Source organism: Nicotiana tabacum, chromosome 8 (assembly GCF_000715075.1).
Source record: "Nicotiana tabacum cultivar K326 chromosome 8, ASM71507v2, whole genome shotgun sequence".
Lineage (NCBI taxonomy): Eukaryota > Viridiplantae > Streptophyta > Magnoliopsida > Solanales > Solanaceae > Nicotiana > Nicotiana tabacum.
The window spans coordinates 78,273,199-78,286,707 of NC_134087.1; the positions used below are offsets into that span (position 1 = coordinate 78,273,199).

The 13,509-nt window shown below is 37.4% G+C and overlaps 1 protein-coding gene across 1 annotated transcript; it reads left to right on the plus strand.

Moving 5' to 3' along the window:
* The first annotated feature begins 633 nt into the window (after positions 1–633).
* On the plus strand, positions 634–13,190 carry LOC107824578 (uncharacterized). Its single transcript, XM_075219413.1, has 2 exons — positions 634–11,308; positions 12,922–13,190. The coding sequence occupies exon 1, from the start codon at positions 634–636 to the stop codon at positions 1,687–1,689; it is 1,056 nt and encodes a 351-aa protein (XP_075075514.1). The 3' UTR covers positions 1,690–11,308; positions 12,922–13,190.
* Positions 13,191–13,509: the final 319 nt, after the last annotated feature.

Below are 13,509 nucleotides of genomic sequence, written 5' to 3' on the forward strand. Positions count from 1 at the left end.
AAGTGTTGCTCCCCTTCCAATCCCTAAAAAGTTCAAAATGCCTGACATCTCGAAATATGATGGCACAACAGACCCACGTGATCACGTAACTGCATTTACAACAGGCGTGAAAGGCAATGACTTGACCAAGCAAGAAATTGAATCAGTACTGGTCAAGAAATTTGGAGAAACACTCACCAAGGGTGCATTAACCTGATATTCTCTTTTACCCGAAAATTCTATTAATTCTTTTACTGAGCTTGCAGATTCTTTTATTAAAGCACACTCGGGAGCTCAAAAATTTGAGAAAAGAATAGAGGATATTTTCAAAATCAAGGAAGGGGACTCCGAGTTGCTCAGAGATTTTGTTGATAGATTCCAACGTGAAAGAATGACTTTACCTCGTGTACCTGATAACTGGGCTGCAATAGCTTTTGCAAGCAACTTAAATGACAAAAGCTCAGAAGCCACGAGGAGACATAAAGAAAGCCTTCGAGAGTTTCCTGCAACCACGTGGAATGACGTTTATAACAGGTATAGTACGAAGTTGCGAATTGAGGAAGATACCGTACCTAGTTTCGTCATGAAGAGAGGAGCAATTCCAGGAGATCAGAAACCGAAAAAAGATCAGGTAAAAACAGGTACGATCCATATATGGGACCTGCAGGGAAAAACTCACGGTCAAAGCAGGATAGTCAACGATATGATCAAAAATCAAGGAACGGGGAATCTGGTTCTTCATCCAGGTTCAGAAATGACCGAAACAGACAAGAGTCACGAGATAATGACAGTAGTTTAAAGGCAAGGTTCGGCGGATATAACTTTAATGTCACCACCTCCGAGCTCGTAGCTGTTTTGAGGAGCATGGGAGATAAGGTACGATGGCCAAAAGAGATGCGGTCAAATCCAAATAGACGCAATCCAGACCATTGGTGCGAATTCTACAATGATCACGGGCACAAAACTTCAGAATGTAGATTCTTACAAAGTGAAGTGGATCATCTATTGAAACAAGGGTATCTCACTGAGTTATTTAGTGAGAAAGGTAAGCAAGCCTATATGAAAAATAGGCAGGAGCCACCAAAGCCCCCTTCACGCAAGAGAACCGTGAATGTTATAAGTGGGGGAGAAGATATTCACGGTGTAACATATACGGCTTCTAACAAGGTTTCTAAAGTAACGATAACACACGGTAAACGGGTACGGCAGGTTTTAGAAAACGAAAGTATTTCTTTCGATGATGCAGATACCGAAAGAGTAATGACCCCACATAACGACACACTGGTAATATCTTTACTTGTATATGATACTAATGTAAAACGAGTTTTGATTGATCTAGGAAGTTCCGTGAATATTATATTATTAAGGGTATTACGTGAAATGCAAGTTGAAGACAAAATGATACCTAAGGCGCATACCCTATCCGGGTTCGACAATTCAAGTGTGGTAACAAAAGGAGAGGTAATTCTAACAACTTTTGCTGCAGGTGTTGTTAAAGAAACTAAATTTCAAGTAGTAGATATGGAAATGGCTTACAATATGATCATGGGGAGACCTTGGATCCATGACATGGATGCTGTCCCATCAACTCTACATCAAGTTATTAAATTCCCATCACCGTGGGGAATTTGCCAAATTCGTGGGGATCAGCAGACAGCCAGGAGTATCAACGCTGTAACAGATACGAGCACCGTAAATAAAGAAAAATAGCAATTACAGGAAACAGTTGAAGGTATCAAGGATCAAACCTCAACCGAACAAGAAAAGACAGATTTAGACTCGAGACCTGATACAATTCAGGAACCTGAAGAGAATGAAAATATCAAAACAACAATTGAAGAGCTCGAGGCTGTGATATTATTTGGGCAATGGCCTGAACGGAAGGTTTATGTTGGAGCCAATTTAAGCTCAGACATGCGAGGTATGTTGATTGAATTTTTAAAAGCTAACGTAGACTGTTTTGCTTGGTCCCATGCTGATATGACAGGGATACCACCGGATATGATGACTCACAAACTAAATGAAGACTCATCCTTCACATCAGTAAAGCAAAAGAAAAGAAAGCAAGGAGCTTTCAAAAATCAGGTGATTCAAGATGAGGTCCAAAAGCTATTAAAAATTGGGTCAATACGCGAGGTAAAGTTCCTAATTGGTTAGCAAACACAGTTGTTGTACCTAAGAAAAACGGTAAGTGGCGGGTTTGCGTGGATTATACAGATCTTAACAAAGTCTGCCCAAAAGATTCTTTCCCTTTACCGCATATAGATCAGTTAATTGATGCAACTGCAGGACATGAACTTTTGAGTTTTTTAGATGCATATTCGGGGTACAACCAAATTAAAATGGACCCCAGTGACGAAGAAAAACTTCTTTCATCACAGACAGGGGGACTTACTGTTATAAAGTAATGCCCTTTGGTCTCAAAAATGCTGGAGCAACCTATCAAAGGTTGGTCACCAAAATGTTCCAAGAACATTTAGGAAAAACCATGGAGGTATATATAGACGATATGCTCGTCAAAACCCAGCATTCTCATGATCATATTTCTCATTTATCTGTTACATTTGAAATTTTACGAAAATTTAATATGAAACTCAATCCAGAAAAATGTGCATTTGGGGTTGCCTCAGGCAAATTTTTGGGCTTTCTCGTTTCTAACTGTGGTATTGAGGTAAATCCTTCTCAGATCAAAGCAATAGAGGAGATCCCTGATATCCTTACGAGTAAAAAAGAAGTCCAAAGGCTAACGGGAAGAATTGCAGTTTTGGGGAGATTTATTCCCAAATCTTCAGAAAAATGCTTTAAATTTTTCTCCGCACTCAAAAAGCAAGATCATTTTGAGTGGAACAAAGATTTCCAACAAGCCCTTAGAAATTTAAAAGCCTACTTGTCAAATCCACCATTATTGGCAAAACCAAAAGAAGGAGAAAAGCTACTCATCTATTTGGTTGTGTCAGAAGTTGCGGTAAGTGCTGTTTTAGTCCGTGAGGACCAAGGTAAACAATCTCCTATCTATTATGTAAGCAAGTCTTTATTAGATGCTGAAACACGATATCCACAACTAGAAAAATTAGCATTAGCTTTGATCATGGTATCTAGAAAACTAAGACCTTATTTTCAATGTCATCCCATTGTTGTAGTTACTGCTTTTCCATTACGAAACATTTTGCATAAACATGAATTGTCAGGGAGGTTAGCAAAATGGGCTATAGAATTAAGTGAATAAGAAATTATTTATCAACCTAGGACTGCAATAAAATCTCAAGTATTAGCCGATTTTGTAGCTGATTTTAGCCAGGGGATGCATTTAGAAGCAGAAAAAGAATTACAAGTTTTTAATGGTGCAAACCCGGGGACTTGGATTTTATTCACTGATGGTTCGTCTAATGTAAAAGGAGCAGGCCTAGGGATAGTTCTCGTACCACCTACGGGTGAGACTATTAGACAGGCTATAAAATGTCATTCTATAACTAATAATGAAGCAGAGTATGAGGCTATAATTGCAGGTCTAGAATTGGCACGAGAACTCGGCATAACACAGATTATAATCAAGAGTGATTCTCAATTCGTGGTCAATCAAATGCTGGGGACTTATACAGCCAGGGAGACACGAATGCAAGAATATCTCGAAAAGGCACGGGAACTAATAAAGCAATTCCAAACTTGGAAAGTAATGTAGATCCCAAGAGATGAGAATGTGGAGGCAGATGCTTTAGCTAATCTCGCATCTGCAGCAGACATAGCAAACGACGCAAATGCTTCAGTCGTACATTTATTTCATTCCGTTCTCGAACCTGATAAGAACGAGGTAAATTTTAATCATTTAACATGGGATTGGAGAAACGAAATTATTGCTTTTTTACAGCGCGGAACCGTGCCTGCTGACAAAAGAAAAGCTTATGCACTTTGCAAAAAAGCTGTTCGTTACTGTTTACATCAAGGAAATCTTTATCGAAAGATGTTCAGTGGGCCATTAGCAAGGTGTCTCGGACCTTCCCAAACAGAATATGTGATGAGAGAAGACATGAAGGACATTGTTGAAATCACGCAGGAGGAAGGTCGTTGGTAAAAACGTTGATTCGAGCAGGGTGTTATTGGCCTAAAATGGAAGAAAAAGCAAACGGTTTCGTGTCCAAGTGTGATAAATGTCAAAGATACGGCAATAACATGCATAGACCAGCTGAGCTATTGCACCTTGTTATAGCCCCGTGGCCCTTTATGAAATGGGGAATGGATATCGTAGGTCTATTACCACAAGTAAAAGGTCAGGTGAAATTTCTACTTGTACTTACAGATTATTTTACTAAATGGGTAGAAGCAGGAGCATTTAAACAGGTACGAGAGAAGGAAGTTAAAGACTTCATTTGGAGAAATATAATATGCCGTTTGGAGCACCAAAGGAAATCGTGTGTGACAACGGTCCACAATTCATAGGAGCTCAAATCACTGAATTTTTTCAAAGTTGACAAATTAAAAGGATAACATCTACACCATACCATCCAGTGGGTAATGGACAAGCGGAATCCACAAACAAGGTCATTATCAATAATTTGAAGAAAAGGTTACAGGATTTAAAAGGTAATTAGCCTGAGGTATTACCTGGAGTATTATGGGCTTATCGTACAACGACAAAAACAAGCATGGAAGAAACACCCTTTTCAATGGTTTATGGTGCGAAGGCTTTAATTCCAGTTGAAATAGGAGAACCGAGCACACGGTACGTTCAAGCAATGGAGGAATCAAATGATGAAGAGATGCGGGTGAATCTTGATTTGCTCGAAGGAAGAAGAGAAGCTGCACTAATAAGGATGGCAGCACTAAAGCAAGTAATTGAACGGTATTATAACAGGAAAGCACGCCTCAGATTCTTTAAAATTGGGGACTTCGTGCTTAAAAAGGTGTTCCAATCTACAAAAGCTGCTAATTCAGGAAAGCTAAGTCCAACATGGGAAGGACCCTACAGAGTTCGTGACATTGCGGGAAAAGGAGCATACGAGTTGGAGACAATGGATGGCAAGGTTCGACCCTCGCATTGGAATGTTGTCCACCTAAAGCGATATTATTTCTGAGAAAGTACCTACGATCAGGTATCGCTGTATTAGAATTTTTCTTTGAATTGTTAAAATCTTACTAACGATTTTAGATGCTAGGCAAAAACCCTAACTCGTGCCAAATGATGAGTCACGACCTACACGGAAAAATGGAATATTCTAAAATTCTCAGCCCAGGGTTACAAATTAATCTGATGGAAATACACACGGGTTAGGCAGTCTTCATCTTTAATCGCACATCCGAGTCCTGTATGTTTTTCCTTTTTAGGAAAAAGGACCAAATTGTGAGAAACAAACAAGTGCTCGAGGCTTCATACTTCAGCGCTCAAACACTTGGGGACTGCATATTGTACACAAATACGTGCGGTAAGACGGAGACGTAAATTGAAACAAGTATCGAGCAGAAGTTACGGAACCTCAGCATTCATCATTGTGTTCTTTCCTATCAAAACAAAGGAAGATGCAAAACATTCATCGTAGTGTTCTTTCCCATGAGAACAATGGAATCACCTCTCAAACCCTTCCTAATACATTAAGATAGGGTCATGACTATGTATTGAAACAGGTTGTAAGGAAAAACCTTGTTGAATAGTATTTACTTTATAAAAATCTGTTGCAAGAAAAACAGTTACGAGAAAGTTATAGATGTATCTCAATACATGTAATATTCAAAAGCTTGTCCAAGTTCATGAATAAAAACTTGTCAAAGTTGTTTCAAACAAAACATGTGTGTTCCTATTTCTTTCATCGTATTATAACACCATTATGAAGTTGAGACGTCTTCTTCATTAAGTGTCGATATATAAAAGGGCTCTCTTTTATAAACCTCATGTTAATAAGTCATGAGGAGAATCATAAAGCATTTTCAAAGGATAAAAAAGCTAAACTATTCTATAAGTCCTAAGTAGATAAGGAAAAGGCAAGAATAGAGCACATTGAAGTACTAACAAACTTCTTGATATAATTAAAAAGACTAAGTAAGAACTTAGTCAACAAAAAGTTTATACAAATGCCCCATTATGATAAATGAGGACTTTCACCAAAAAATCCCTTAAAAAAATAACTAAGGGATAAAACCATCATCCTACAAAGAAAGTAAAAACAAAATCTGGAAATTTAACTAGTCACTGAAGGGGTTGGCACATCAGAAGTTGCAATATTAATTTCACTTTCAGAAACAGCCACAGGCACGGTGACAACTTCTGAAGAAGCAGCAACAGGATCGGTTTCAGCTGGGCTTGAAGTGTTAGGTTCAACGAGGGTAGCAAGAGTCACGGAAGTTTCAGCTTCCATAGACTGAGTCGTAGAAATTTCACCCTCGAAAGCTGGAATTGCAACATCTTCAACTTCAACTGCCACAGCAACGACTTCGTCATTTACAGGTTCCTTAGCCACGGGAGCTTCAATTGCCGGAGAAGGAAAGTTAAATGATTGTTGGGTTCTTTCAATGGTTTCTAAAACTTTGGCCAACGCTGAGTCTAAGTCAAAGTTTTCTTAACCGGCCTCCATTAAAGCATCACGACGAGAGTTTAAGAAAGCCCAACTCACCTCTAAATCAAACTTCTCCTCAAGAAGTCCATACTCCCTTTCCCACATAGCAAGATCATTCTTTAACACTTGATGTTCAGCTAAATGAGAATCAAAGGAAGCTTCAAGGGAGGCATGAGAACTTTCTAAGGCATGTACTTTGTCAGAGGAGATCTTTAAATCAGTTTGAACTTGAGTCAAGTTCTGCACTAATTCTCCTGCATATTCTTCTTTCTTGTCCAAGAGTGCCTTAAGTTCTCTAATTTCTTCACTTGACTTTGATAATTGTTCTGAAAAGCAACATTCAAGGCGCTCCTTGTCTTTTTCAAATTGACTTGAAGAAGCTTTGGCAACTGCTAGCTCAGAAGTCAGACTTCGCTTTTGCTGCTCCAGGTGATTTCTACTATCTAGCAATTCTTCTATGGTTCCCGCATTCTCAAACTGCTCTTTCTAATTATTTGCTTCTAGCTGGGCTCTCTTGGCTATTTCCTCAGCCTCGTGGATAGACTTTTCAGACTCACGAGTTTTCTTTTCCAGAAGGGAAATTCTTCCCATCAATTCTGTACCAATGAGGTTAGCCTACAGTGACAACTCATAGAAATAAGAATTTAGAGATAAAAAAAAAGCTTGTTAGTAAGCAGAAGAAAAAAAATACCTTTAAAGTAGAATGAACTATGTCATTCATCAGAGTTAAGCAACTGTGACTGCTCATCTTCTTCTTCTCAATATCTCCAATCAAAGGCCTAAGCCAGGCATCTGCTCCACCAGACTTCCTTAAAAGACTGTTATTAGCAGGAACTTCAAGTGTAACGCTCCTCCTAGCCAAGCTTCTGCTACTGGAACCCTCCTCTGCATGTTGAACAGAGGGAGGGGGAGCTATAGAAGGAGGAGCGGTAGAAGAAGTGAAAATAACAGGAGTCAAAGGACTCGAAGCAGGTAAGGAAGCAGAGACAGGCAAGGGAGCAGGAACTGATAAAATGGGCAAGGAAGCACTTGAAACCAACGGAGGAATAGAAGGAATGAGAACAGAAGAAGAAAAAGGAACTTCATCTAAAACTGGACCTAGTTCTCCACTTTCAAAACCACCAACAAAGAGGCGTTGAATAGACTCATTGGTGTCCCTCGGAGTGGTTTCATCATCAGAAGGAATGCGAACAGGTTCGGTAAGAGAGGCACGGACAGGGGTAACTTCAGCTTCATCCTCGGAAACGATGCGTCTCCTAACTCTTGGTCTAGCTATTAAAGAGGTGTCTTCATCTTCATCATTCTCAGAATCCTCTTCTACAACTTTCCTCTTTGATAGCATAGCTTGAGTTCTCTCCAAAGAGAGTGAAGTACCAGAAGAGGCTCGAAGGGCAATAGCTACTTCAGCTGTCATTTCTTGAATAGCAAATCCTGACAAAAAGAAGGATGAAAAAAGTTAGAAGGGATTTAACATACAAAAAAGCATAAAGAGATGCATACCGTGAGTTTTCACTTTCCAACCATGTAAATTGGAAATGGATTTCCAAGTTCTTGCCTCCATAGGCACGGCTTTCAAGATTGAATCTACCCAACCACGAAAATTAGGAACGGGTTCCACATCTCCCATAGTTGCTATAGAAAAGCAAAAAGAGACGAAATTAGAAAAGAAATTGATATTCTTAAAGATAGGTACGGTAAGCAAAAAAAAAAACTTACGTGCAAAGTTCCACTTCTCAGGGAAGGGGATATTTGTTTCACCCACCAAATCAACTGTGCGAACAGCAACATAACGAGTGTACCACCCACGATCATTGTCATCTTCAGGGCTTACCAAGATCCTTTTACTTCTTGCAGTTAAAGTAAAAAACCCATGGCGGAATAATTTGGGGTGGTAACGATGAATAAGGTGGGGAAAGGTAAAGCTAACATTAGCTTTTACAGATAAATATCTCAAACAAGCCACTGCTCTCCATACAAGGGGGCCGATTTGTCCCAAATAAATTTTGAAAAAGCGACAGAAATCAAGTATAACTGGGTCAATAGCAGGAATAAATCCCAAAGTGAAGGGATAAGTATAAACAAAAGAAAATCCAATCCTAAAAGAAAATATTCTTTGGTTTGGTTTAGGGATCACTATACGAAGATCACTTTTCCAGTTGCAATCTTTTCGAACAATAGAAATCAAAGGTTCAGTGATTAGAGAAGGAAAAGTGTCAGCTTTATCTAAATTAACAACTTGATCACGAAGAGATTTCCTATCATTCTCAAAGGACAAGTCATTGGGTACTATTTCCTCAACTAAAGGCTCTTGAAGAGGCTCAGAAAGTTCTTTACCTTTAGAAGAGGATTTCTTAGTGATAGAACCTTTAGAAATAGTGCCAAAACTAGAAGAATGAGTGATGGAACCAGAGGAACCACCACGAAGGGACTACAAAGCCTGCCCCCTCTACCCCTTCTATGTCTTACAAGGGTGTTAGGGAAGCTATCAAGAATTGGGATTCTCTTAGGGTTAGGATTCGGAGATGCTATTGCAGAGGAAGGATGAAATAAAGGAGAAAGGAACAAAAGTAAAGGGTAAAGTATCTGTTAAGGGTTTATGAAGAAGAAGACAAAGGAAAAAAGGTTAAATATGTGTATAATAGCAACCGTCAAACAAAGAAGCGTAATGATGGAAAGCCTATAATAAAGGCAACTATCACTTCGTAAATAGAGGGGATGAAGAAGCCTTGGAAAAAGGCTGTAGAATTACATACATATCAGAAGGTGACACGTGTGCAGAGCATTAAATAGAAAAGACAACTGAAGCGTCAGTACTGACATAGCATTGATTACGGCGAAAATTCCTTTTTCGTGAAGATCCACTTCCCAAATATTTAATTGATAAATAAATGGAAAGTGGGGGACTATCTGTATTGGGAAAAACTGAATCTAAATATTGAAGATGACGTGTCATGACACATGGACTGGTCAAAAGGTCAAAACGCAATAAATAGCCAAGAGGCACGGGAGACAATAGATATGAGGAGAAGAAAACAACATAGGTGTGGACCGTTACTCAAATAGGTACGAGTCTCGTACCTATTCGAGTCATTTAAAGACCGAAGATCGGAAGAAGTTGAAGATACGAATCTGATGACGTAAAAGAGTCTAAATACAACATTAGATATCAAATACGTTAGAGAATCTAAATTAAATAGAAATGATTGTGTAACGTTTCTTTTAATGTCATTTATTGCTCATAATTGCCTCATTAAGACAAAGGCATTACATCTTCTCCTAGAATCAACTATAAAAGGAGAAGGACTCAACATCTGTAAGGACAAGAAATATTATTGATATTACACTGAAATACAAAATTACTTATTACTTTATTATTCTCAAAAGTCTTTTATTATTTTCGTCTCCAGATTATCAGTAACCCGAATTTCTCTATATTTCTAAGCTTTGACCAAAGACTCAGATTTTTTGTTAAACATATATATTTGTTATCTTATTATTAAGAGGATCGCAGAAGAGAATAATAATAGAAATTTATTTATTGAAGAAGAGAAGAGAACCTTCAAACTACTCATTCGCCAGGGCTGACAACAACTCCGTTGAGTTTGGTTCTTTGTATTTCTATTTTCTTTGTATGTCTTTATGAAGTTAGAACATGGTCCATGCTTATTACTCCAAATATTGTTATAGTTTTACATTTGCAAATAATAATTTTCTCATTATACCCACGACCTAAAAAAATCCTCAATTATGGCTAACCTCCGGGTTACTGGGATCATTACTTATATCCTGGCCATTAGAATTTACCAAAAAAAAGATACCTTTTTGTATCATTTACTGTGGTGGGACCTTCCATCCACTTTCTGTAGGTTTAGCTAAATCTTGGAAGGAAAACATTAAGAAAACTAAGCAGTTACTAGGGAGAAGCTTTTATCTAAATAGGAGGAAGAACTAGAGAATATAATCATTCCCTGAGATGTTTAAGAATTCTAATCTTTAAGTGACACGGGTACTCGGGTTGTGAAATCTTGGGAAGTCGATATGAAAGAGTAAAAAGTCTGGAAAGCCTCCTCTTTTATATGGAAAAGCTGGTATACCCGAAGGTTTTTGTCCTACAACATTGAATCAAAGGTTAAATTTTAAAGCTCGAAGGTCAGTCATTCTCATCGGACCAATAAGAGGAATATTGTGATACTTAATCTGTACTTACATTACTCGACAAGAGCATTACTTCTACTAAATTATGGAAGAACTATGAGGTCCTTGGTCTTTCCTGGCGTCTAGAATGAAGGTCCTTTGATTTACTCTTGAGATCACAATATTGTGTGTTATTTACCATGCGTCAAAATAGGCACATGTTTGCAAAAAAACTGAATTTGGTTTAGTGCTTATATATTAAAAGAATTAAACCGCTATATTTGTTAAATAGAAGATTAGTACAAGCAACTCTTATAATATTTTCAAAACTAAAAGATTTCAGCTAATATGAGCTTTAAGCTACATGATTCTGCTTTCAAGCTACCATTGTGCTATTTGGCATATATTCTTAATTTTATTTTTCATCATACTGCATTACAATTGAGAGTAATAGTTCTCATTGCTTTTCTTCACTATTTTTTTTCGAGTAAGAGTTCTACTAATAATAAAGTTGGTGCAACTGACATTTACATGCAAGATGTTTGGTCATGATGGAGATCACTCGATTTGACTCATGTATTTAGGAAATGTAAAGTCGAGGGAAATTCTAGAGCACCAATACAGATACCAGCAACCTTGATGTTCATGGATTGGTACATTCCTATTACTTTTATCGGCTTTCTGATGTTATGTTCTTGGTTCTGCTTTAATCTTTTGGTTTAGCCTACTTTACTTTCGAACCATGAAAGGTTGTGGCCATTTAAGTGCATTATGACTGTATGTAGAATTCCCTGGAAGGTTCTCGAATAAAGCTGGCTCTTCCTATCATATTATTCTTTTACCTATCTTATTATTTGAGTTGATATAGTAAGAGTTTTGATTTCACACTTTTAATTGTAGCACAAGCATTTCAGCTACTTTGGCTAATGACTAATTTTCATGCTCCCTTGAACTCTTTATTTTGGGATGCTGATTTGCAAAATTAGAAAACAATTGCACTGCTCTCTCAGCTGCAACATCCAATTATTTACTGCCTCTTCACACATAAAGATTGTTTCACTGGTTGGTCTATGCATATTGGGAGATTCATTTTTCCCAGTCTGCAAAGGTACAGAAAATATCTTAGTGATAACAAGATTAGTGCATGTAGTATTGCCTTAGTAAACTGCCCTAGGATCTTTTGACTGTTGGGACATACATGTTTCTTGGTTAGCTCGATCTGTGGCACATTTTCTGTTATGATATCTATTAGCACAAATGAAGAATAAAGGGAGAATAAGAATCTCTTGGGAAATATTAAAATGAGTCGAACGTTATATGTGAAGCATTTTTTTCTCAGATTATGGTTTTAAAAAGCCTGAAAGAACTTCTTAAAATTAATGGTTACATACTTCTTTTATGTTCTCTTAATATTCTGGTTTAAATAAGCATGAACAACTTCTTCCCCTATTATTTCCTTTACTTGCTAAGAGTTTATAAGCTCAAAGTGAGTATACTGATAGCATATGTTATTTTCAGATGTGGGCTAATGCCTCTTACTCTATAAAAGGGCATGTTTTTTGCTCAGGGTATTAACAAATACTACTTGCTCATAATCTTTGACTGTCCTATGCACTATTAAGCATAAAAACCATCTGGGAAGAGGATCATCAATTAAAATAAGTTATGATATTCAACATATCTTAAGGAGCTGAAAGTTGCTGATAACTATTAGGAGTCTTACCATAATAACTTGAGAACCAGAAGCATGAATTTTGATCTTTCACTTTATTAACTCGAGTACAATACTTCTTTCCTGCCAGAATATTCATTTCAATTTACCCCTATTAAAATCTCTTAACCCCTTTGATCAAAGGGGAATATTATATGAGGGATACAAACAGAAATATAAGATACTTGTAAGTTGTGATGGGAATAATAACTTTATGGTGATTAATTACAACAAAGTACGACTAAACTTGAAGAAATTATTTGATACTGCTTATGCACATTCTCTTTTGAATATTTGGTTCAACGTTCATAAGATCCGGCATTATGGTCACTTTCACTGTGGTTATAGAGTAGCTAACTACCATGAGATTTTATTTTTTGGTGCATCTTCTACTGTTAATTTCTTTTGTACATGCATGTGAGCATTTGTGACATTATGGTATTAATTTTGTCGTAGAGACAAATTTATTAGTTAGTTTCTGTATATTTTGGATGTTCACGGATATACGTCTTCTCTGTCTTTTCCCAGTTTTTTATAGACTAATTTATTATGCAGATAATGAACAGCCTTGCAATGACAAGAAGCAAGCTGAAAGGATACATTGGCCTTGCCTTGATTTTCTTAAAGAGCATTGTTCTTATGATATTTTTTTGCACATTTTGTATAGAAAAGAACTACGTTGGTTTGTACAGTAACTCTTTTTATTATGGTTACTTATTTTCATATCGGGATAGACAACTATGTCTGCACATGAATTTGCCAGAAATTTTGCCAGACAGCTCAAAGCAGCTGAATTTATTCTGTGAATGGTGGAAGTTGTGTAATTGCTATTTGTCAAGACCGTTGGGGTTAATTTCAAAAGATAGAAGTAGAGGGAGTGTCACGACCCCGATTTCCACCCTCGGTAGTCGTGATGGCGCCTACTCGTAAAAGCTAGGCAAGCCACGAAATTTAGAAACTTTAACTCTTTCGTTTTAATCCTTTTTAACAACTTGTAATAACAGGTGATCAACATTTAAATAATAGCGGAAGATGAAATTAAGCGGAAGACTTAGACTAATATAATACTCAAAATAAATATGGAAATGCCAACATGCGTCTCTACCCAAAAATCGATGTCACAATATTCACGGACTGTCTATG